Below are 25000 nucleotides of genomic sequence, written 5' to 3' on the forward strand. Positions count from 1 at the left end.
AAACGCAGTGTTCCCGCAAAGAGGAGGCTGTTAGGAAGACAGAGTCCGAAAGAGAAAAGAGCGAGAGAGAGAAGAACAGCCTTAGGAGTGAGATTGAAAGACTCCAGGCAGAGATCAAGAGGATCGAGGAGAGGTGCCAGCGGAAGCTGGAGGATTCCAGCAGGGAGACCCAGTCCCAGCTGGAGACAGAGCGCTCCCGGCTTCAGAGGGAAATCGACAAACTCAAGCAGCGCCCGTGTGGGTCCCACCGCGAGACCCAGACCGAGTACGAGTGGTCCGTTGACTCCTCGAAGCTGGTGTTTGACGGACTGAGGAGGAAGGTGACGGCGTTGCAGCTGTACGAGTGCCAGCTGATTGACAAGACGACCCTGGACAAACTGCTGAAGGGGAAAAAGTCAGTGGAAGAAGTTTCTTCTGAGATCCAGCCTTTCCTTCGGGGAGCGGGAGCTATCGCTGGAGCTTCCACTTCCCCTAAGGAGAAGTACTCTTTGGTAGAGGCCAAGAGAAAGAAATTGATCACCCCAGAATCCACAGTCATGCTCCTGGAGGCCCAGGCAGCCACTGGTGGTATAATCGACCCCCACAGGAACGAGAAGCTGACTGTTGACAGCGCCGTAGCTCGGGACCTCATCGACTTCGATGACCGCCAGCAGATATACACAGCAGAGAAAGCCATCACTGGGTTTGATGACCCATTTTCAGGCAAGACGGTACCTCTGTCCGAAGCCATCAAGAAAAATTTGATTGATCGGGAAATCGGATTGCGTCTGCTGGAAGCCCAGATTGCTTCAGGGGGTGTGGTGGACCCTGTGACCAGCGTCTTTTTGCCGAAAGATGTAGCCTTGGCTCGCGGGCTGGTTGACAGAGATCTGTATCGGTCCCTGAACGATCCTCGAGATGGTCAGAAGAACTTCGTGGATCCTGTCACCAAAAAGAAGGTCAGTTACATGCAGCTGAGGGAAAGGTGCAGAATCGAACCGCACACCGGTCTGCTGCTGCTGTCACTACAGAAGAGAAGTATGTCCTTCCAGGGAATCAGACAACCCGTGACCATCTCCGAGCTGGTTGATTCCGGTATATTGAGACCATCCACTGTCAATGAACTGGAATCAGGTCAGATTTCTTATGATGAGGTTGGTGAGAGAATTAAGGAATTCCTTCAGGGTTCAAGCTGCATCGCAGGCATCTACAGTGAGACCACAAAACAGAAGCTTGGCATTTACGAGGCCATGAAAATTGGCTTGGTCCGACCTGGTACTGCCCTGGAGCTCCTGGAAGCGCAAGCAGCTACTGGCTTCATGGTGGATCCTGTTAGCAACTTGAGGTTACCGGTGGAGGAAGCCTACAAAAGAGGTCTGGTGGGCATCGAGTTCAAGGAGAAGCTCCTGTCTGCGGAACGAGCTGTCACCGGCTACAACGACCCTGAAACGGGAAACACCATCTCCTTGTTCCAAGCCATGAACAAGGAACTCATCGAAAAGGGCCACGGCATCCGCTTGTTGGAAGCGCAGATTGCAACCGGCGGGATCATCGACCCGAAGGAAAGCCACCGCCTGCCCGTTGACATAGCGTACAAGAGGGGCTACTTCAATCAGGAGCTCAATGAGATTCTCTCGGATCCAAGTGATGATACGAAAGGATTCTTTGACCCGAACACTGAAGAAAACCTGACGTATCTGCAGCTGAAAGAAAGGTGCATTAAGGATGAGGAAACGGGGCTGTGTCTTCTGCCGCTGAAAGAGAAGAAGAAACAGGTGCAGACCTCACAAAAGAATACCCTCAGGAAGCGCAGGGTGGTCATAGTCGACCCGGAAACCAACAAGGAGATGTCTGTCCAGGAGGCCTACGAGAAGGGCCTCATAGATTACGAAACCTTCAAAGAACTGTGTGAGCAGGAGTGCGAATGGGAAGAAATAACCATCACCGGATCGGACGGCTCCACCCGCGTGGTCCTGGTAGACAGGAAGACGGGCAGTCAGTACGACATTCAAGATGCGATTGACAAGGGCCTCATCGACAGGAAGTTCTTTGACCAGTACCAGGCCGGCAGCCTCAGCCTCACTCAGTTTGCTGACATGATCTCCTTGAAGAACGGTGTCGGCAACAGCAGCGGCACCGGGGGTGGCGTCGGCGATGATGTCTTCAGCAGCTCGCGACACGAGTCCTTAAGCAAGATTTCCACCATATCCAGCATCAGGAATTTAACCATCAGGAGCAGGTCTCTGTCTGAACCGCTGGAGGAATCAAGCCCCATCGCAGCCATCTTCGACACGGAAAACCTGGAGAAGATCTCCATTACGGAGGGGATAGAGCGGGGCATCGTTGACAGCATCACTGGGCAGAGGCTTCTGGAGGCTCAGGCCTGCACGGGCGGCATCGTCCACCCAACCACTGGGCAGAAGCTGTCCCTCCAGGATGCCGCCTCCCAGGGCCTGATTGACCAGGATATGGCCACCAGGCTGAAACCTGCTCAGAAAGCCTTCCTTGGCTTTGAGGGAGTGAAGGGAAAGAAGAAGATGTCGGCGGCAGAGGCAGTGAAAGAAAAGTGGCTCCCCTATGAGGCCGGCCAGCGCTTCCTGGAGTTCCAGTACCTCACGGGGGGCCTGGTTGACCCCGAAGTGCAAGGGAGGATAAGCATGGAAGAAGCCATCAGAAAGGGGTACATCGACGGCCGGGCAGCGCAGAGGCTGCAAGACCCCAGCAGCTACGGCAAGATCCTGACCTGCCCCAAAACCAAGTTGAAAATATCCTATAAGGATGCCATGAATCGCTCGATGGTGGAAGACATCACCGGCCTGCACCTTCTAGAGGCCTCCTCGGTCTCCTCCAAGGGCCTGCCCAGCCCTTATAACATGTCTTCTGCCCCAGGCTCCCGCTCTGGCTCCCGCTCTGGTTCCCGATCCGGTTCCCGCAGTGGGTCCCGGAGAGGAAGCTTCGATGCAACGGGGAATTCTTCCTACACCTACTCCTACTCCGTTAGCAGCAGCTCTATTGGGCACTAGGAGTCGGTTGCAAATGGTTGCTAGACCTTGGCTTTCATTTATATGAATTTTCACTTTACTAAATAATAGAAAAAGAAAACCTTGTGCTTATAGGATAGTGATAGAACTTTCTGGGCTTAAGAAAACGTAGCCATGGGGGGAATCAAATGGTAAAGGCTGTTCTGGCTTTTTGTCTTCTTGGCTTACCTGAACTAACGTCATACACCGGATGTAGTGTATAGGAAGTAGTCATCAGTTGTAAGGAAAACACAAATTGAATCTAGAGTTTGTTTCTTCTCCTCTGTCTTTAGATTTTTGAGTGATGCTTCTTGAACTTCTTATGGCCTATAATCCAGATTTCTGTTCTTGGAGATAAAAATTAAATTGACCTTGTAGTCATCAGTCTGTGTCTCATCTAAATATTTCCATTTTCTGTATGAGGAGAAAATTACCCTATCCCCCCGCTCCCCCCGCCCCCCACAAAAAGAATCCCCCTCAAACCCAAGCATTTTGGAATGAGTCTCCTTGGATTGCATGACCCATGTACTCTCAAGTGTACCTGTTTGGTTTGGTATTCATTTGACTGTATGTGCATGATAGTAGCAATCTTTGCTGTTCTTTGGTCAAAGTTTTCTGTTTATTTTGCTTGTCATTTTCTATGTACTTTCAAAGGTGTCTTTATGAAGTTTGCTATTCTGGCAATAAAGTTTTAGACGTTTGAAGTTTTTGCGTTTTGATTTAATAATATGTTCATACACACAAGGGCATTTAGCGGAAGCTTTTTGCTTATTGTAAAATGTGTCTGAAACTGCTTACTAAATATCTATTAAGAAAGACCATTAAGAAACTGTTCTAGTTCTGAATTCTTGTTAGACGTTGGTCTTCTGAAGGTAGTTTTTTCAACATTTATGTACCAGGTAGAGTCCTTGAAAGAAGCCTGTGTAAGGAGGCCAGGCAAGACGTCCATAGCCACTTCTGGCTTATTCTGGACAGTGAATGGCTTGGGGAGAAGTCACTGTCATACCCTTTAAAAAACATGAAGTGGCAAAGATTCCATTTGGGGTAGCCTTAAACTGCATGGTTGCGTTTTTGTCCCCAGAGAGGAGGGAATTGACCTTGAATCTATGAAACCGATTCCTGAAGAGTTCTTGGTTCTCTGTTGAAGGACAACGAAATATAAGCCTATTCTTTGGATCAGAGAAAACTTTTGACATTCAGACATTTGTTATCAAATTAATAATACGTTACTGAATGCCTGGTACGCCTAGTATTGGGCTGGGTACAATGAGGATTCAGTAGAGTTTATAAGACCCTGACTTCAAGGCGCGTACAGTCTGGATGGGTACAGAAGACACATGTAAGACAGTGAGTGGGACACCTTTCATATATCAGCAGCATATATTAATACAATCAGACACATGTGATGGTACAATAGAAACTAGGAAGACAAGTGAAATGCTAATTGTGTAGAACAAAAACGATCATACTCGATAATCCTTAACTTATTGGGGGGGCTTTTGGTACTTAGGGTGAAAACAGCACTCGTTTCTTCCTTACCTCGCCTCTCTTTTTCTTCCTCTTGGCCCCCTCCCAATTTGGAGGATTTGTTATTAATTTCATTCACTGAATATTGAGTTCTGTGTGCCACACATGGTCCAGAAGCTGTGGGTCTAATGGGAGAAGTACCTGGTACAAAAATAGCCCTTGTAGTTTAAAAGGAAGGAAAGTGCATGGGAAATGCTACGTTGAAGGAAATGAAGGAGGATCCTTACGCCAGAGCTGGGGGGGCTGCATTAGCTCGGGCTGCTGTGACGAGATACCACAGACCCGGTGGCTTAAACAAACATTGATTTTCTTATAGTTCTGGAGGTCAGAAGTCCAAGGTCAAGGTAGATGCCACCCGTGTTGGTTTCTGGTGAGAGCTCTCTTCCGGGCTAACAGGCAGTGAAGGAGCTCTGGCATCTCTTCCTCAACTTAGAAGGACACTAGTTCTGTCACATGAGGGCCCCACCCTTATGACCTCATTTAACCTTAATTACCTCTCCAAATACAGTCACATTGGGGGTTTGGACTTTGAATTTTGGAGGGGACAGAATTCAGCCCAGAATAGAGGCCTAACCTAGAACGGGGGTCAGGAGACCTCTTTAGGAAAATGGTGATTGGACAGATTAACATGAATCAATGGAAAGGAGTTCTTCAGGTTGATATGGTACACCCCCTCCAAGCTGCTGCCAGAGTTGTCATTAAGCTGTGAAATGAGAGGGCGGGATCCTGGAGAGAGGGCGGGATCCTGGAGAGAGGGCATACTTGACCTGGGCTGAGTTTTGATCTGGTTCACGTATACTGTACATCCACAGAAAAGGGAACTGTATATGTAAATTTTCAACAACAGTCATCACTTCACACCCAAAAATAGACTCAACTCACACTTTCCAGGAGGCTTGGCGAACGGTGTAATTGCAAACAAAAAGTAAGGATGCTGTGGGCAGAGTCTGAATAGACCGCTTCTCGCCACACATCCACTTGTAGCTACTGTCCTGTTTCCATATTATCACCTTTATTTGTGTGTGTGTGTGAGAACTGTGCTATTTGCCGTTGAGAATAGTTGTTCACAAAAGTATACTGCACTGTATACTGCCTGATGGAAGCAAGTGCAGAGGAAAGCAAAGATTTGGCATCAGACTTGAAAAAAAAAAAAAACATAAGAGGGATTAGATTCTGGTAGTTAAAACCATTTGGGGAAACCAAAAGGGCTGGTTCCAGGTCTTGGGTAGGAAATGTACAGAGTAAACTTGGGTTAATCAAAGCAGGGAAGTACTTGAGGACTAACGGGGATGTGTCAAAGAGACACAGGTGGTTACAGTGGTTTCCGCTGGTCAAACTTGGGACCATTTGAGCATCAACAAGAATTATGATAGTTAAAAAAAAAATTAAGTCCAGGATACAGGATGGAAATGGACATTGATTATTAATGGGCTGAATCCATATAACAAATACTCATAGTCTTTAGTAAATGCCTCTTGCATTGTTCACTTTGTGTTGATAGCATCATTATGGCTATGTCAAATACCAATGATCTTACTATTCAGAAGTCCATGGAACCATGGAAAAATTTTTATTATTGATTTGATCCAATTCAATTTTCTCAAAAATACCAGTATTTTGTATTCACTTTATAATTTCTGCAAACACATTTTCTGCTTATAAAAAAACAAGAATTATGATGGTAATGGAGTATGTAATAACGACTTTAAAAACCTTTAATAATGATTTTTAAAAAACCAAACCATAGTGAAACAATAGAAAAAATGAAGGCGTGGTAAGAATGGCAGCTAATAAACGTGGGAGCATGACAGAGTTACAGAATCATCGGGTACGTAATCAGTAATGTAATCACAGATTCAGTGAAGGATTGTGCGAGCTTGCTGGGAACAGGACGTTCACATGGCCTCAAAGTAGCATCCCTCAGATTACTTACCAAATACCAAGAGGAAAATGTACAGTTACAATGGAGCCATGCAGTCACCGTCTTTACCGAGTGATCAGATTTAGCATTACTGACAGCAGGAGAATCTAAGATATGTGTCCTCTATGAGGTGTGATAAAGAGGTACACACGTCTTGCAAAAAATGCTTACACTGGATCTAGTCGTAAGGGGAAGATCTAACAAGTCCAGAAGGAGGAACATTCTACCAGACAACTGGCGGGGAGTCGGGACAAAATTCAAATACAAGTTACAGTGGAGAGTGGAGGAGACTGTTCTGCATTAAAAGAGACGATTATAGCTCATGGGTTGAAAAACATAATAAAACGGCTATCAAAGGAATTTCAGGGGCAGCTCGGGAAATTTGAATATGGATTATGTTAGATGATACTATGAAATCATTAATTTTCTAGGTTTGATCCTATATTGTGCTTATGTCGGGCTATGTCCTTATTCTTAGGAGATGCATACAGACGTCTGTGGGGGTGAAGTATCCGCAACTTTCAAATAATTCGTCAAAAATCAGTGTGCGGGGCTGTGTGTATGGAGACGGTGGGAGAGAGGCCAAATGTTAAGCAGTTAAAGAACTGGAGGACGGCTATGCGAATGCTCATTGTACTACTCTTTAAACTTTTCTGTAGATATAAGCCTTTTTTAAAAAAAAATTGGGGCGGGGCGGGGAACGCCGTTCAGGGAAGGCCAAGTCAAAGCCACCCACGAGCCTTACACAGGCAGCGACGGCTGGAAGGGACGGAAGAGACTTCTCAGCAGAACAGCTTCCGCCCTTGCCGGGGCCCTTCCCTGTTGGCGGATCCAGTCACGTGGCGGTGTGGCCCCGCCCACAGCTCCCAGAGGCCCGCGCGCGCCGCCGGCAGTTGGGCTGCTCCTTCCGGGCCGGCAGGCGGGTAAGTGGCCGTGTGGCGGCCATGGAGGGCGAGCCACCCCCGGTGGAGGAGCGGCGGCGGCTGCGGGAGGAGCTGAGCGAGTTCGTGGAGAGCTGCTGCCGGACGCTGGAGGAAGTGACGGCGTCGCTGGGCTGGAGCCTGGACCGGCTGGAGCCCGGGGAGGAGGAGGCGGCCGAGGTGAGGGGCGCGGGGTCCTCCCGGGGGCCCTCAGCCTGCGGAGCCCCGGGCGGCGGGCGCGGCCCCGAGTCTACAGGGCCGTGGGAGGCGCGGGATCCAGCCTGCAGCGCCCAACGCCCCCGGGCTGCTCGCACCCACCCCCGGGCTGCGCACCCCTGCGGAACTGCGCCCTAAGGAGCCGAGGGATCGCGGCGGGTGCAGAGCGGAGCGGATAGCCGGGCTGAGGTGTGACTGGGAGATAAGCGGGCGTGCCTCGGGGTGCTGCTCGCGGAGGCGGCGGCGGTTTGCCCTGTCACCTGTCGCGTGGATTCCTCAGTTGCACCAGACTCGGTGTCGGGAGGGCTTGGGAGTGCTGGTCACCTTTCTCTGCCTCCAGACTGTGCACCGCTTCCAGGATTATTAAAGGATGTCAACCTAGAGTCGGTACTAGCAGCTCTCCTAGACGTTAGGAGGAGATGTAGGCAAGAGGATTGGGGTGAACACTCCTGATTTTTTTTTTTTTTTTTTAATGGGATGGGAGGAAGGGAAGTGCTCCAGTGTGGCATCATTATTCATGCGGTCGACTATCCTTTCTGGGTTTACCATTTTAAAAAAACACTTTTGGGAGTTCCCTGGCGGTCCAGTGGTTAGGATTCTGCGCTTCCGCTGCAGGGGGCCCGGGTTCACTTCAGTCCCAGGCCCGGGAACTAAGATCCCGCGTGCTGCCCGGCCAGAGGAGAGCACAGCAGCAGCACTTTTATTATTTGTTTAGAGGTGTATTTGAAGCTGCGAATTCCATTGAGTGGGGCCTGCCAAGCCTTTCCACACCACTGTTTACCCAGCGATTTAGTAAATTTAGATTTCTTTTATTAACAGTTAAATAGAGCTTTGTATATGCCACTTACTCTAATTACCTCCTTTAATATTCATAGTTACCCTATGAGGTCGGTACCGTTAGCCACTTTTTACACATGAGGAAACAAACCAGAAGAGGTGATACTTTGTCCCGGGACACGTTGCTGATAGGTGGCAGTTAGGATTCGAATCCCCAGGCATTCTGCTCTGAGAGCCCCTGTGCCTAATTGGTTTGCTGCCGCTCTAAAACTCCTCTCTGAAATTCCAAAATTCGGGCAGCCGGCTGTGGGTGTGTATCGGACCTTTGCAAAACCAGTGTCTGATATTCAGGAGAGGGACTGGCTTAAACATCCTGGTAAGTGACATTGATCCTTCCTAGACCAGGTGCAGTCCAGATAGGCAGTGAATCTTCAGTTGGCTGCTGGAGTGTTTTCACCCTGAAGTTGAGTGAACAGCGTCACAGCTCCCGTCCTCACAGAGCTCGGCGGCTGGCGGTGGTGATGAGGGGGAATACAGAGAGATCGGCCACTGCGTAGTAATGTGATAAAGTCTATGGAGGCTGGGTTGGAATTTCTGGAGTGCCGGTTAGTGTAGGCTGTGAGGGGATGGCCAGGACTTCCTGGGTAAAGTGAAGTCTAAGCTGATAAATGAAAGTGAGCTGAATTAGCCAGTGAAGCACAGAGAAAGCATCAACGTCATGTGTAGAAATCCAGAGACAAGGGCGTGAGCAGATCGGGAAACCTCCGGAAGTTAGGGATAGCTAAGAGCATAGGCTATGGGGAAGGAGGGGCCAGAGCTTAAAGATCCTTGTGTCAGCCCTGTTAAAGAATCTGGATTTTTTTTTTTTTTTTTTCTTAATGAGAACAGTGGGGGAGGCATGGGAGCTTTTGGTTTTTTCTTTAATTAATTAATTTATTTATTTTTGGCTGCGTCGGGTCTCTGTTGCTCCACGTGGGCTTTCTCTAGTTGCGGCGAGCAGGGGCTACTCTTTGTTGCTGTGCGCGGGCTTCTCATTGCGGTGGCTTCTCTTGTTGCAGATCAGGGCCTCTAGGCGCATGGGCTTCAGGAGTTGTGGCTCGCGGGCTCAGTAGTTGCTGCACGTGGGCTCTAGAGCACAGGCTCAGTAGTTGTGGTGCACGGGCTTAGTTGCTCCGCGGCACGTGGGATCTTCCCAGACCAGGGCTCGAACCCGTGTCCCCTGCCTTGGCAGGAGGATTCTTAACCATTGCGCCACCAGGGAAGCCCCGCATGGAAGTATTTTAAGCTAAGACATATCATGATTATACTTGCCTTTTAATAAAATAATAATTGCTTATATTTATTGAATGCTTAGTATTTACCAGGCCCTGTCCTTATTGCTTTATGTGTATAAACTCATAGCTCTGTGAGAGAGGTCCTGCTGTCACACCCCTTTTATAGATGAGGAAACTGAGGCAAAGTAAGGTTCAGTACCTTGACTAAGTTCATACAGTCAGTAAGTGGCAGGCCTGGGATTCAAGCTAGCTGCAGTGTGGAGAATGGAGAACAGCCAGACCGGAAGTAGAGAGAGCAGTTAGGCAGTGGCCATTGTAACCCAGGAGGGAGGTGATGATCTCCTGCATGGGGACATGGCAGTGGGCATGGATTATGTGGAAGGATTTCAGAGTTCGTTAGGAGGAAAAAAGACTAGCTGGTTGGTAGGCGAGGTTGTCCAGGCAGTGAGTGTAAACACATCTTTCAAGAGTTGGGCTTTGCTGGGTTGAAGGGGGGCAGAGGCTGTAAGGGGGAGAGAGAATGAGGGACTTTTTTTTTTTTTCTGTGTACATACACTCACAGGGGCGTTGGGAGAGGCCTACAGAAGAGGATATAAAAACATTTAATGGTATAATTATTTCCTTAAAAATTATGTACCTTTTTTCTTTGCTTCTGTTTGATCTTTATAGGATGAAGTTGCCATATGCCCTTATGATTCCAATCACCACATGCCTAAGTCGTCTTTAGCAAAGCACATGGTATCTTGTAGATTGAGGAAACTGGGCTATACCAAAGAAGAAGAGGTACCATATATCTATTATGTGTATGCTGTGTAATTCATGCCTTAATAAATTCACAGTATTTGAAAGGTACAGTGTGATGTTTTCTGACAAAATAATAGTCATTTGAGGGGTGCAATGGTACTTGCCTCACTTTGAAAATTATTGCAAGAAATGTTTAAATGATATTAATCTATTGTTGGTTTATCTCAAATCTTAAAATAGTCATATGATACTGAAAAACACTAAGATTTTGTTTTTTTTTGTTGTTTAGGATAAAATGTATAATTCTGACTTTTTCTATGAGAATGCAAAGATACCTTCAGTTACCTTGAGTAAGTATTAATATAATTTAAAAATATCTTAGTGTAGCTGTACCTGTATAGGTATTGATATTTCTTTTTTATTTTATTTTATTTTTATTTTTTTTTTTTTTAATTTAATTAATTAATTTATTTATTTTTGGCTGTGTTGGGTCTTCGTTTCTGTGCGAGGGCTTTCTCTAGTTGCGGCGAGGGGGGGCCACTCTTCATCGCGGTGCGCGGGCCTCTATCGCGGCCTCTCTTGTTGTGGAGCACAGGCTCCAGACGTGCAGGCTCAGTAGCTGTGGCTCATGGGCCCAGTTGCTCCGCGGCATGTGGGATCCTCCCAGACCAGGGCTCGAACCCGTGTCCCCCGCATTAGCAGGCAGATTCTCAACCACTGCGCCACCAGGGAAGCCCGATATTTCTTTTTAAAAAAAAAAAAAAAATTTATTTTTGGCTGCGTTAGGTCTTCGTTGCTGCATGCGGGCTTTCTCTAGTTGCGGCGAGCGGGGACTACTCTTCATTGCGGTGCGCGGGCTCCTCGTCACCGTGGCTTATCTAGTTGTGGAGCACAGGCTCTAGGCGCGTGGGCTTCAGTAGTTGCAGCTCGTGGGCTCTAGAGCGCTCCGTAGTTGTGGCGCACGGGCTTAGTTGCTCTTTGTCATGTGGGATCTTCCCAGTCTAGGGACTGAACCCGTGTGCCCTGCATTGGCAGGCGGATTCTTAAACACTGCGCCACCAGGGAAGTCCTGATGTTTCATTTTTGAATTATCAGAAGATAATTATAAGTATATATTATATATATTATAATATTATATGTTATTATTATATATTATAATTATTATAATATTATAATATATATTATATATATATTAAAAGATATTATAAGTATGCTTATGGTTGATTAAGAAGGATATTTCTTTTTTTTTTTAAGATTTTTTTTTTGATGTGGAACATTTTTTAAAGTATTGAATTTGTTACAATATTGCTTCAGTTTTATGTTTTTTTGGTTTTTTGACTGCGAGGCATGTGGGATCTTAGCTCTCCAAACAGGAATCGAACCCGCACCCCCTGTATTGGAAGGCGAAGTCTTAACCACTGGACTGCCAGGGAAGTCCCAAGAAGGATATTTCCTATAGTGACACTAGCTTGCTCAATCTGAAATTTAGAGACCAGGCTTATAATAGGCAATGAAAATCCTCCAAAGCTTTGTACAATAGGACAGATGCCTTCCTTCTTGATTACAACAAAAATCTGGCCACACACATAATTTGACGATAGAACTGAGGATAGAAATGTGTTCCAAGTGTTCACAGCATACATAGAGGTTAAAATCTTGGACTTTGGAATCAGAATGCCGAGTCAGCTAATTTTGTCACTAATAGTTGTGTGACTTTCAGTAAGGTAATTAACCTGTTTGTTGCCTAAATTTCTTTATAAACTGCGGATGATGATAATAGCACCCTTGTGAGGATTAAATGATGTAATAATATATGTAATATCGTTAGAATACTGCCTGACACTTAGCTGGGATTCAAGAAATGTTAGATATTATATTGGTTGATAAAATTTGTAGCAGCTACTGCTGCATGCTTGATTATAGTGTTTTCTGAATTGCTTGAAGTCTGGTTACTTACTGGATTCTAGGTAGATCTGAAAGAATTCTGCATTCAGAGTACCTTGGCAGCACTGTGGGTGTTGAGATTCTGGAAGGTTTCTCAATGTGCCCAAGGAGCTTGGATTGGAACCCAGTTAATTTCATTGTGGACACTGATGATTCATATTGTATTTATGGATTTTTTTTGACAGATAAGGACTCACAATTCCAGATAATTAAGCAAGCTAGAGATGCAGTTGGAAACGATGGTGATTATTATAATCAAAGTAAGTGGCAGCAAAGTTTGAACTAATTAATAAAACTGTTTTTCTTCCATAGCACATGTTACTAATTTTCAAGAGAAATCTTACGAGAACGGTTATGAGAAAGGCTAAGTTTTACATTTGACATTACTCAGTGCTTGGTGTCAGCTTCATTTGTTAGATATATTCCACTGAGATACACCAGTCTCACCAGGACACTGTTTTAGCTAGGGATTCATGCTTTGGAATTACCTAATAGGTGAGATTGCCTCGTAGATAATTTTTTATTAATTATGATTATTTAGTAAATAAATCCCATTGAGTAGACTGTCTCACCCCGACATTTCCCCTCTCTCTTGAGAATTAGCCCAGCGTTAAATGTAGGAATGTCGAAATGCAATGTAAGAGGAAAGGCTCCGGCTAATCTGTCTCCACAGCTACTCCTCAGTGAAGCACAAACAACAGTTTTATATACAATTTCAGAGGGTTTGTGGATCCCTGCATGCCCAGCCTTGGAAGGCTGGCTTAAAGAGTTTCTGCCTGGGACTTAACTTCAGCAGAGACTAGGTTAGAATTTTTAAGTTTGAGCTTCTAGGAAATTGAAAGAAACCTTAATCCTTCAAAATGATAGAAGAAAACAAGTAAATGGAGTTAACAGATTTCTGACTCTAGGTAGACCATCCAGCCAAAGCTGACTGGCTCTGATAAGAATTCTCAGTTGACTTCTTTAAGCCTCCTGAAGGTAGCTTTCTCTGGACATCTTACCTTTTTCTCCCTCACTCTTGTTTTTAGCTGAATGATACTCACCAGCACATAGTTACGATTTCTTTTCTCCTGTGTTGATGTTCAGGGTCTTAATCCCATTGTTCTAAGCCAGTATCTGGGCTTCATTTCTCCCTCAGTTGCCCTGTGGCTACAGAAGGAAGAAATCTTCTTAGTCTGCATTACATTGGTTCCTTGTAACAGCCAGAAGCATATTTCTTGTATTTCCTGTTTTGAAGATCCCATTTAGTACTGTTTGTGCTAAATTGCAGCTTTTATTCTTTGAGGGAGACATTTGACTCTCATCTTATTTGAAGAGATTACTGAGCTATAGTCAGTCAAGCCTTTTTTGACCCCTGTTCAGTTAGTGAACCAATTAAAAAAGTAAAGGATTTTGGTTTTGTTTTTTTTTGGAGGGGTTACTAGTTAAAGGACTTTTTTTGACCTTAGCTAGTTAGATAGATTTACTGAATTAGAGTTGAAAGAGAACTTGGAGATCATCTAATCCAGCTTCTGCTTTTTACAGATCAGGAAACAAATCCTGTCTGATAGAGATGATAAAGATCTGGGGTGCTTGTTCTAAAGGTCCTCAGTGCTTTTATATATATATATATATATATATATATATATATATTTTTTTTTTTTCAGAGGCCATGGCTCACGGGCCCAGCCGCTCCGCGGCATGTGGGATCTTCCCGGACCGGGGCACGAACCCGTGTCCCCTGCATCAGCAGGCGGACTCTCAACCACTGCGCCACCAGGGAAGCCCTGCTTTTATGTTTTAGAAGATTTTTTTTTTTTTCAGAGCTCTCTTATGCATTTCATTTCCCTTTGACAACAAACTTGTGATAGGTTGAACAAGTATTTGCCCTTTCATATTAGATGAAGAAATAGAGGCACACAGAAGTGAATTAACACCACTTTGCTATAATATAGGAAAGCTGGATTGAGAGCCAAGTTCTGAATTTTGCTGAGTTGCACATTGAGTTTAATTCTTTACAAAAGCAAATAATTACTTTGAATGAATATTCTTTCAATAGATAGTTAAGAGGAACTTCTATTTTATTTTGAATTTTTGTATTATCTTAAATTAAGACTTAATTGTTAAGAATAATATGTTATATGATCTGTAACCCTCTTTTTAAAATTTTTTTCATCTGTGTAGAGTTCTGCAATTTCTCAATAGAGATTAATTTTTGTGGCGCACTTATGTCTTACACATCTAAAATTTTTTACCCCAGGACAAAAATCTCTTTAATACTTTCTTATTGATGTTTACTTTGAAGGAAGAATGACTAACATGAATAGTTTTCCATTTTCCATTTCATTAATATTTTGTTTGTTATGTACTAAATTGTAAGTTTTTTATGTTTTCATTTCATCAGTCACATCAGGTCTAAACTCATGGTATAGAGTTCTCAATTCGTTAATCTTTGTCAAAGCTTGAACAGCCGTTAGATCTACTTATTTATTTTCAGATATAGTTACTTTGGTTAATTTTATAACCAAGATACTAATTTCAGTCATAAACAATCATTTTATAGTTGGTGGTTTATCTTTTTCCTTCAGTATTAAGAATTCAAGTTGCTGTACTTCAATTTCATAGCATCTGTTTGGGTGGTGGCCATGATTGGAACATCAGTGTACTACGCTAAAGAAGCCCAAAGAGACAGGAGATTATGGTTCTAGACCTGATCTGTTCCTACCACTTGTGAGATGTTGGCAAATCGTTTTACTTACAAGGGCCTCATTTCTTCATCTCCAGTGTTAGGAAATTGACTCTGTATGAATTCTTCGCAAAATTCTTCATTTGTACCTTTAACACGAGTTAATGTTTAATATTCTTAAATATATTATTATTTAATATTAATATTAATTATTAATATTTAATATTGTACCTCACATGTTTGAGATGCCCTGTGTTGGCAGAAAGGACTAACACAGAAGATTGAGAGTTCAAGTTATTGAAAAAGTAGATTAGCGTTTCAGTTTGGGATGATTAAAAAGTTCTGGAGATGGATAGAAGTGATGGTTGCACAGCAGTATGAATGTACTAAATGCCGCTGAACTGTACACCTGAAAATGGTTAAAATAGTAAATTTCATGTGTATGTTTTACCACAGTTTTTTAAAACTACTATTAAAAAAAAGTAGATAGAGGGTCACAGAATTAGTATGATTACAGCTCATTCAGATATACCTCTAAATTGTATAGAAACTTTCATTTGAACTTTTACATTTTTTGGAAATGTAAGCTTATTTAAGTGTGTTTCTTATTTTTTTTTGTCAGAAATATCTATGTTCTGAATGACTTGAATGCAGTTTGTTGTTTAACTTTTCCTGTACTTTTTCTTTTTCAGTAATTGGGGTGAGTATAAAGAGGAATTAGGAACCTGAATGTACTCCTTATTTAAAGATATGCAGTATCCTTTTTGCAAATGATATCCTTTTAAAAGTATCACTCAAATTTCTAAACTTTATCTTAATCACTGTCACAATATTATAGTCTTGATTTGGAATTTTAGTTGAATTTCAAAGAATTTAACTATCAGTCTTGACCATACAGAAATTTATGATGAATAAAGAAAACTCCAAAATATTTTAAGGAGGAAATTATACTTCTTTGTTTAAAAAGAACAGAGAGAGGTTTATATGGAGATCGTTTATAATACATCAGTGTTTTCTAATCTTTTGTGTTTTTCTCCCAGAATATATAACCTATATTCAGATAAATTAGGTTTATCAAAGCCATCTCATTTTTATATTATAAAATTAAATGTTTTAACACCTGGCTTTCCCTAGCATCTACCAGAATTGAGTAAGATTGATTGAAAAGGAGGGAACCCTCCTTCCGCACTAATTCAGAAGTCTTCTGCTAGTACAGATGGTTATCTATAGCTTTTACACCACGGACTCAGATTCACTGTAGCTCTCCTCTTAATTTGTAGGCAAATGTAAAGTCATCTCTTTTCTGGTGTTGTAATGCTTAGTTCATAGGGTGCTCTCATTTGAATTTTTGTTTTGCCTCTTTACCTAGGAAGTCAGTGAGATTAAACTTTATCAAATATAAGTATTTGAGAAGAGCTACTGATTTTACATTGTTCTGTGAACCTAAGTTATTACTTTTGGGTAACTAGCAAACATTAAAAGGATTCCTTTAGTAGCTCATGTTCTTTGTTTGCATTCGTGAATAATGAAGTCTAGAAAGAATCGTTTTAAATTGCTTTATTTACAGTTACAGTAATTTTTTTGTTTCTTTGAGAAAATTTGAATCTCAAAACAAATTTTCTTCAATGTTTAATACATCATATCAAGGTATTGTATTTACTTTTTTTTCATTAATGAGCATATTTTAGAAAGTTCTGTGACTTTGGGGGGGGGTTATTGTTAACGTTTTTCAGTTAATTTGGTGAAGTCAATATGCTGCTTCTTCCGAAAATTAAATCATGGTTAGTCTCAGTCTGTCTTTCTCTGGTCTTTCTTGGGATTTCTGCTACTTAACAGTTTCTTGGTCCCTAGCTCTAAGTCATTGCAAAAATGGGATATATTTTGACTCTGGAACATCTAGCTTGATGTCTCGCATAAAAAATGATGTTTTTTACACATTTTTCGTATTTCTATAATTTATCTTCAAAGGGACTGTAATGTGTATTACCTATTAAAAACATTTTTTCCCCAGCTTTTATGGGGAAAAGCATATAGACAGAAAGTTAATATCTACTTTTACAGTATGGGCAGCCTTTTAAAAGTTTGTTTTCTTAGCAAATTGTCTCATGGTTTTTACTGCCTGCCTTCATGGGATCTGTCTTAACATTGTTGGAAAGAATAGCAAATGTCCACAGCAGCAAACTTTTTGTGGATGTAGCATTCAGGATAGAGTCAGTGTTGACCATTATCACACAGATTGATGTTTTGTATGTTTAGGGATTACTGAGAAAACAGATTGCTTGTGTTAATTTAATGTTGCATTATTACAGCGCATGTTTAAAGATAAGTATAGTAGATCATAAATCCACAAAGCTTCATGTATTGTTTATTCTTGTGATTTTATTTTTACTCTAGGGATGTGTTCTTCATTGCCTGTTGAAGTTCCTCTGAATCACAAACGGTTTGTTTGTGATCTAACCCAAGCCGATCGTCTTGCCCTCTATGATTTTGTAATCGAGGAGACAAAGAAAAAGCGCTCAGATTCTCAAATTATTGAAAATGACAGCGATCTCTTTGTAGACTTGGCTGCCAAAGTCAATCAAGGTTTGAGACGAATATCATAGTTTTCTATTTCTTAATTGTCATTCCATCCTTTGAGTGTTATTAAGATGACTTGTCAGGCCACTTTGAGTTGGAATAGGATGGTTTTGTATCATCTGTTATTCACATATATATTAAGATGTTTACTTAGTACTTGAAATTTTGCTCTCTGATTGTTACATTAAGCATACCTTACTTCTGTAAGAATGGTCCTTGAGCGGGGCTGTTACTTTAATCTCTGTACCTAAGCACTCTTATGTTCAATGAATGGTTAGAGAAAAGGAATGATATAAAACTTAGTCCATTTATATAACAGAATTTTTAGAATATTTTTGAGTGCTATATTATTACAATACATTAAAGCATGTTGAAATATCAGATGATTATGGTGTTCCTTCCCACTAATTCGTAAGAATTTATAGCTTCTGAGGATGTAATAATTTTATTTTGTTCTTTTATTAGATAATAGTCGAAAAAGTCCAAAATCTTATCTTGAAATCCTGGCAGAAGTGAGAGATTATAAAAGAAGACGCCAGTCCTACAGAGCTAAGAATGTTCACATAACCAAGAAATCCTATACTGAGGTATGTTTTACATAATTGTATAGAGCTTTGTTGAACACAAGAGATTTCCCTTAGATAGTTGTCCTCTGTCCCGTGGATTTCCACAGTTCCTTAGAGGTTTTCAGAGAGGAAGTGGCTCCACGGTGGCCACGCCTGCTTTGTATTTGCTCCATCACTCTCAGACCCACCCTTTACCAGACAAAGGCTTTTCAGGGTACAAAGCCCTTCTATAAAGAGGTTGTGCAATCTTACAAAAACACTGCTTTTGAGAAAGTGGTATTACATCACGATGAGAACATCGATTTTGGCTTTAGACAGACCTGGGCTTGAGTTTTGATTCTGCCATTTGTCATTGGCTGTTTGGCTTGGGCAAATTATTTGAGCTTTTTAAGATTCCAATGTTTTCATTTTATAGTAATACAGACTGCAGGATTATTGTGAGAAGTAATTGAAATAATGCTTATGGACAAAGAAATTGTTCAGTAAATAGTTATTTTTCTGGCAGAAATTTTAGTGTGCTTTTATGTACTTTACTAAACATTTGGGCTTAAGAAATGTCTTGGTATAAATTATTTGTAATTTATATTATAAAATAATTTTATGTATATTATAAAATTTAAGTACATTAACCTCTTGATGTATATCTAGACTTATTTTCAGATGTCATTCGGTGGGTAGAGTTGTTGAATTTTTGGTACACGAATCACCTTGCCTAAACGCTGTAAATAATTTCCTCATTGAATCTCTAATTGTTCCCATGTTATTTCTTCCTTCCTTTTATGATTTCAGAGACCTTCCATAATCTGGCCTCATTTTAACAAGCGTTTTCTTTTGCTTTAGTCAGGCATGTCTGTTAAACTGTCTCTGATCACACGTATTTATTCTTACCTCAGTGTCCTAATACATGTTGTCTCATCAGCGGTGCCTTTTGTTTTGCTGTTTAGAAACTTGATGCCCACTCACTGTTCCCATGAGGTGTTGATGGCTCTGAGCCAGCTGCCGGCTTACTGCACTCATGCTCTGTACCGACGGCTTGGCACTGAGTTTTATGCTGTGCTTTTTACAATTAAAGTACATGTTTTAGACTTCCCTTACTCGGGCATCACCCTAGTGAGTCTTAGAGTCCCTCAAATCCTTGGTGGTTCAACACTTGTTTCTTCTCTGGTCTCATAACCTTGAGCTCAAGTGTAAGTGTCGTTGCTAAGTGTTCTTTACAATTTTATGGTTAACTTTTTTTTTTTTTTTTAATAAATTTATTTATTTATTTAATTTTTGGCTGCGTTGGGTCTTCGTAGCTGCGCACGGGCTTTCTCTGGTTGCAGCGAGCACGGGCTACTCTTCATTGTGGTGGGCGGGCTTCTCACTGCGGTGGCTTCTCTTGTTGTGGATCATAGGCTCGAGGTGCACGAGCTTCAGTAATTGTGGCACTTGGGCTCTGTAGTTGTGGCCCGCGGGCTCTAGAGCGCAGGCTCAGTAGTTGTGGCGCACGGGCCTAGCCGCTCCGCGGCACGTGGGATCTTCCCGGACCGGGGCACGAACCCGTGTCCCCTGCATCGGCAGGCGGGCTCTCAACCACCGCGCCACCAGGGAAGTCCCTGAGCAGCTCTCTTATCTGAAATTCGGTACTTAACTCTCCGTAGGTGATTCGGGACGTGATCAACGTGCACATGGAGGAACTGAGCAGCCACTGGCAGGAGGAGCAGGAGAAGGCAGAGGATGATGCGGAAAAGTATGTCAGTGTGACAGTTGGTGAACACAGTTCTCTGTTTATTCTGTCACCTGTAATTGTTCAACTGAATTTTAGCACCTCCAAGACCATTAGTAGCACACTGTAATTCATCAGAACGCTTATTGTTATTTATTTTACCACGGTTGTAAAACATGCCATTAAGAGCTAAGTTTCTTTGCCTGCCCTCTTATCTGGAGTGCAAGGTTATACATATGTAGTCTCTGTCTGTCACTGGTCTGATACAGAATATTGAGCTTTAGGCTGGTCTGTACTGGAGACCATAGTTAAAACGAACTGTTTAATGTTCTTTCTGTTTCAGGGACGAAGAACGGCGGTCGGCTTCAGTAGACTCACGGCAGTCTGGGGGAAGCTGTCTGGATGCGGAGTGTTCACGACATAGAAGGGGTCGGAGTAGAAGCCCACGTAAACGCAAAAGAAACAAAGATAAGGATAAACACTGGGACTCAAGAAGAAGGAAAGAGAGGTAAGCCCAACACTGTGTCGTTCGCTGTCGAATTGTTGATGTTTGAGAAGCGAAAGGTCCTTCTGTCATAGGCCATGCTGAGAAAATGGCTTGTAAGGAAATTCAGGTGAGGAGAGTAAACAATTGATGAAGATTCTTAACATTCAAACATTCATCCTGTTTCAGTTCAAATACCCGCAGCTCTATCTGCCTGATTGGTACGGTTTCCCTTTTTTATTACTTGTTTCCTCACCAGGAGATGAGAAAGTAATGTCTAGGTAGAAAGTTAACCATGTTAAAAAGATGTTTGCCTAGATCTTTCTTCAGTCCTTTCTGTGTCCCTCCCTCCCTTTCTTGTTTCTCTTTCTCATCCTTTCTTTCCCTTGCTAATTCATCAGATAAAGGATGTTATAAAGTCAGAGAGAAGGTCCAAGCTTTAATGGCAGTCAGTTTTGCCCTTGTTGGTATTCCTGATAAAATTTTGAAAGCTTGGGAGATATAAAGTAATACTGAAATAATGAATTCAAATTGACCAAGGTCTGTTCCTGTATCCAGCTGCTTACTGGGCATCTCCGTGGATCTCAAATTTATCAGGTCTACACCTGAACTTGTCTTTTTCTTGGTCTGCTCCTCTTCCGCCAGTACTCCTATCCTGGTTAATGGATGACCATCATCTGTTCCCCTAAGCCAGAAGTCGAGGATTCATGTTCGAAGCTCCCTTTTACTCCTTACCATCTGGTCCTAATTGTCAGTTTTGTGTAACGGTACCTCACATGCTCCTCCTCCTCTCTGTCCTTAAGGCCGTCATCTGGAAAATGATGGTTGTTTTCCTAATTGTTGTGTCTGTAAGCTTGTCCCATGTGGATCCATCCCTGCCCTGCTGCCAGAGTGAACGTTCACCTCTTAAAACTCCTCAGTGGTAGAGTTCACGTTCTTTATTTAGAACAGCTCTCGAGACCTCCGGGAGCAGGGCACCTGCCTACCTACTTTGTGTCTTGCCCCTACCCCGTGAAATACATAACTTCTGCTCTAGCCAGCCCGGATTCTCACAGTTCCTCATCCACTCTGTGCCTCGTCCTGCCTTTCCACCTCATGTTCTGCTGCCTGATTTTTTTTTTTTTTGTTTGTTTGGTAGCACTGAGTCTTAGTTTCGGCACGTGGGCTCCTTAGTTGCAGCTCACTGCCATTCGAGCTCTTAGTGGTGGCATGCATGTGGAATCTAGTTCCCTGACCAGGGACGGAACCCGGGCCCCCCTGCATTGGGAGCACAGAGTCTTAACCACCGTGCCACCAGGGGAGTCCTTTAAGCCTGCTCGGTAAACTCCTCCTCATCCTTTAAGACCCAGCTTAGTCATTTCCATGAAGCCTTTTTCACTCATTCGGACAGAGCTGATCTTTCCCATTTTGTTACCACTCTACCCAGCACCTACTTTTTATTGAACGTAAGTTATTTCTCTCTCTACTAGGCTGAGCTCGTTGAAAGTGGGTCCATGTCTTATTTAGTATCATTTGCACAGTGCTTGTCTAGTAATAGGCTTTTAAATGATACCTCTCCAGGGCCAGTGGCGCTCAGGAATTAGTAAGACTTATTGGTTTAATAATTTTACTCATCTTATTATCATTCAGTTCATAGAGTTAAAGCTAGCTGTGATTTAGTCCTTCTCTTATAAAAATGAAATATTTGCTTAGTATACCCTTTTGATTCATTTAATGCATGATAATCTGATAATTATGCACACGTTAACTTTTTTAAAAAATAAATTTATTTTATTTATTTATTTTTGGCTGCATTGGGTCTTTGTTGCTGCACGCGGGCTTTCTCTAGTTGCGGCGAGCGGGGGGCTACTCTTCCTTGCGGCGCGCAGGCTTCTCACCGCGGTGGCTTCTCTTGTTGCAGAGCACGGGCTCCAGGTGCACGGGCTTCAGTAGTTGCGCAGGCTCAGTAATTGTGGCTTGCGGGCTCTAGAGCACAGGCTCAGTAGTTGTGGCATACAATTGTAGCTGCTCCGCGGCATGTGGGATCTTCCCGGACCAGGGCTCGAACCCGTGTGCCCTGCAGTGAGGCGGATTCTTGACCACTGTGCCACCAGGGAAGCCCCTGCACACGTTAACTCTTGATTAGCTATCAGAAATTGTGCTGTCTCACTTCTTCTGGTTGTCAGTGCTCCTTCCACTTAAGTAATTTTTGACATGTCCAGTCAGTCCCTATTGACTTACATATGTTAGATAACCTCAAAATCTAAACATGAGTAATCTTCCTTTAGAGAGGATAACCTGAGTATTAGCAGGAAACACTTCTCAGTAGGATAGTCTTTGAGGGCCACCCCTGAGAGGGAATGAATTGTGGGAGCTGAGATGGGGGCCAGGGTGAGTAGATCAGACATCTGAACTCCTCCTATGACTCCAGCATCCTGTTTGCAATGAACTCTCAGGTCATCAACCAGGTACATACAGTCAGAGTTAATTTTAAAGTGTAACTTCAAAGCACAGGTAAAAAATCCATTTTCCTTATCCCCATCTCAATTTTGTCCTGTAGTTTTAATGATGCATTTTTTATATCTACTCCTAAAAAAAGTCACTTCAGTTTTAAGGGCATGTTTTAACTTGTTCTGGTTTATATCTGATGTCAGTATATTACTGTGAATTATTATTTTAAAGCTTTGATATTAAAGTGCCTGTCATTTATAATTTTTTTTTCACCCCTTTCATTTCAGGGATGGGGAAAGACATCATAGTCATAAAAGAAGAAAGCAAAAAATATAAACGAAGTATTTGTGCGTGTATTAATTATGCTTATGCCATGGTAACCAATATGCTGATATTTTTATCATAATTGCTTTGAGTAGGAGAATGTGCTTATATGAACTGTTTAGTGCTCAGGTCATTATTTTTCAATCAATACTTACATCTCAAACCATGAGTACATTGATTATGCCCTAGAACTTTGTTTTCCTTATATTTTAATGGATGATTGCCTCCTGTTAGTGATTTTGTTTCATTCTTTTTTGATAATTTATGTATCAGAAAATTCTTTAACTGAAGTGAATATTTAAACTATATAACTAATACATAAATGCCTTCTTACTGTAAAAAATTAAACCTTACAGATAAGGCTAAAGAACACCTGGAGACCTTCTGTGACCCCTGTGGCCCCCCCGGGGGTAACCACGGGTGAGCTGTAAAAGGGAAAAACAACCCAAATAGTCATCAGAAGGGGAAAGGCCTGGCTAAATAAAATGTGGTATAGTCACATGATAGATTACTATATTGGATTTAAAGAAATAAACTGTATTATCATGAATAGATGTTAGAGACATGCTAAATGAAAATAAACAAGTTTTAGAAACATATGTACAAGTTATATCTATGTACAAAACAATACTGTACATCTTCTCTGGCTGTATATGTATGTAAATATATTTTTAAAGGTTCAGAAGAACTCATCCCAAACTCCCAGCAGTGATTATTTGAGGGAGGAGGTGTAAATGGGAGAGAGAAAGGATGGCAACCAGGATTGGAGGGCGGTCAAAGGGAACTTCCGCTTATCCATTTTGCATTAATTTTTTTAAAATAAGGTAGTATTTGTGTTTCACTTGTTAATTAAAAATATACTGTCGTTTTGTTTTTTGTAAATAAAGTTGATTGAGGTACTGTTTACATACAGTAAAATACATTCACTTTAAGTGTACATTTCATTGAGATTTGACAAACTTATACCCCCCACCATGTATCCTTCATCTCAGTCAAGATAGAGAACATTTCTGTCTCCCTCAAAAGTTCCCTTATACCCCTTTTCCCAATCAGTTTCTCTACCACCAGCCCTAAACAACCACAGATCTTTTTGTTACTGTTGATTAGATACATCTTTTCTAGAATTCATGTAAGTGGAATGCTACAACACAGACTGATCCATGTTGTGTGTGTCAGTAGTCTGTTCCTTCTCGTTGCAAGTAGTATAGTATATTCTATTGTATGCCAGATTGTTCAGTTGAAACTTTGGCATTAAATGTTAAACATCTCGTGTCTGAAGAGCAGTACCTGGGAAACCCAGGTTAAGGATTCCAAGGTGGGTTCCAAATAGAAAGGAAACCTTGATTATGTGAGTAAGTAACTGACAACGCCAGAAAGGTTGACTGGTTTTAGATCAGATTGGCTGCTAGGTTCAGGTGTGGAAGAAGCGCTCCAGTTTATAAGGTGAGAATCAACGGGTCGCTTGCCAGTATGAAGTCCTATTAGTGCCGTTGAACTTAATTTCTAAGTATGTAAAATTCAGATTGAAAAGTCTTAAAAACAAGGACTTTGGAGTTACCATAATGTTGAGCCGTATGAAATTGCTGCTTTTGTAGGTCAAATCCATTTGAATGATCAGCAGTTTCATATAGTATAACTTAATTTATAATATTGTTTTTCATTATGATTTCAATGACTTTACTAACTAGAAGATGTACTTGGGCTTTTAGTAGGAGAGAGAGAAGGGGAAAGGAATAGGGTGGTGGGATTGGGGAAAAATAGGATAGTGTTTCTTTAATGTCTTGCTAGATTCACTTGTTTGCAAAAATTTGCCAAATTTTTGTTAAGGTGTCTCCGTTCATGAGGTATATCGGTCTGTAGTTTACTTGTAATGTCTGTCTGGTTTTCGGTATCAAGATAATGATGGCTGGGAAAGTTTCCTTCCTCT

The 25000-nt window shown here is 42.2% G+C and overlaps 2 protein-coding genes across 2 annotated transcripts; both read left to right on the plus strand.

Annotated features, from left to right (window-relative positions):
- Positions 1 to 5: 5 nt before the first annotated feature.
- On the plus strand, positions 6 to 3703 carry LOC114485464 (desmoplakin; the record flags this gene model as incomplete). Its single annotated transcript, XM_028486927.1, has 1 exon — positions 6 to 3703. A coding segment is annotated over one exon (2997 nt), but the record flags the coding sequence as incomplete, so codon positions are not given.
- Positions 3704 to 7351: 3648 nt separating this feature from the next.
- SNRNP48 (small nuclear ribonucleoprotein U11/U12 subunit 48) lies at positions 7352 to 24741 on the plus strand. The gene is made up of 9 exons (XM_007101225.4): positions 7352 to 7547; positions 10304 to 10417; positions 10668 to 10728; positions 12508 to 12582; positions 17382 to 17570; positions 18030 to 18151; positions 19771 to 19859; positions 20179 to 20343; positions 23037 to 24741. Exons 1-9 carry the CDS (start codon positions 7392 to 7394, stop codon positions 23083 to 23085), a joined length of 1020 nt encoding a protein of 339 aa, XP_007101287.1. The 5' UTR covers positions 7352 to 7391; the 3' UTR covers positions 23086 to 24741.
- Positions 24742 to 25000: the final 259 nt, after the last annotated feature.

This window comes from Physeter macrocephalus, unplaced genomic scaffold, assembly GCF_002837175.3.
Source record: "Physeter macrocephalus isolate SW-GA unplaced genomic scaffold, ASM283717v5 random_1294, whole genome shotgun sequence".
Taxonomy (NCBI): Eukaryota; Metazoa; Chordata; class Mammalia; order Artiodactyla; family Physeteridae; genus Physeter; species Physeter macrocephalus.

Coding starts and splice junctions, on each gene's coding strand:
- SNRNP48 (XM_007101225.4), top strand. CDS start 7,392: ATGGAGGGCGAGCCACCCCCGGTGGAGGAGCGGCGGCGGCTGCGGGAG. Junction 10,418..10,667: donor GCTATACCAAAGAAGAAGAG/GTACCATATATC, acceptor TTTGTTGTTTAG/GATAAAATGTATAATTCTGA. Junction 18,152..19,770: donor CCAAGAAATCCTATACTGAG/GTATGTTTTACA, acceptor AACTCTCCGTAG/GTGATTCGGGACGTGATCAA.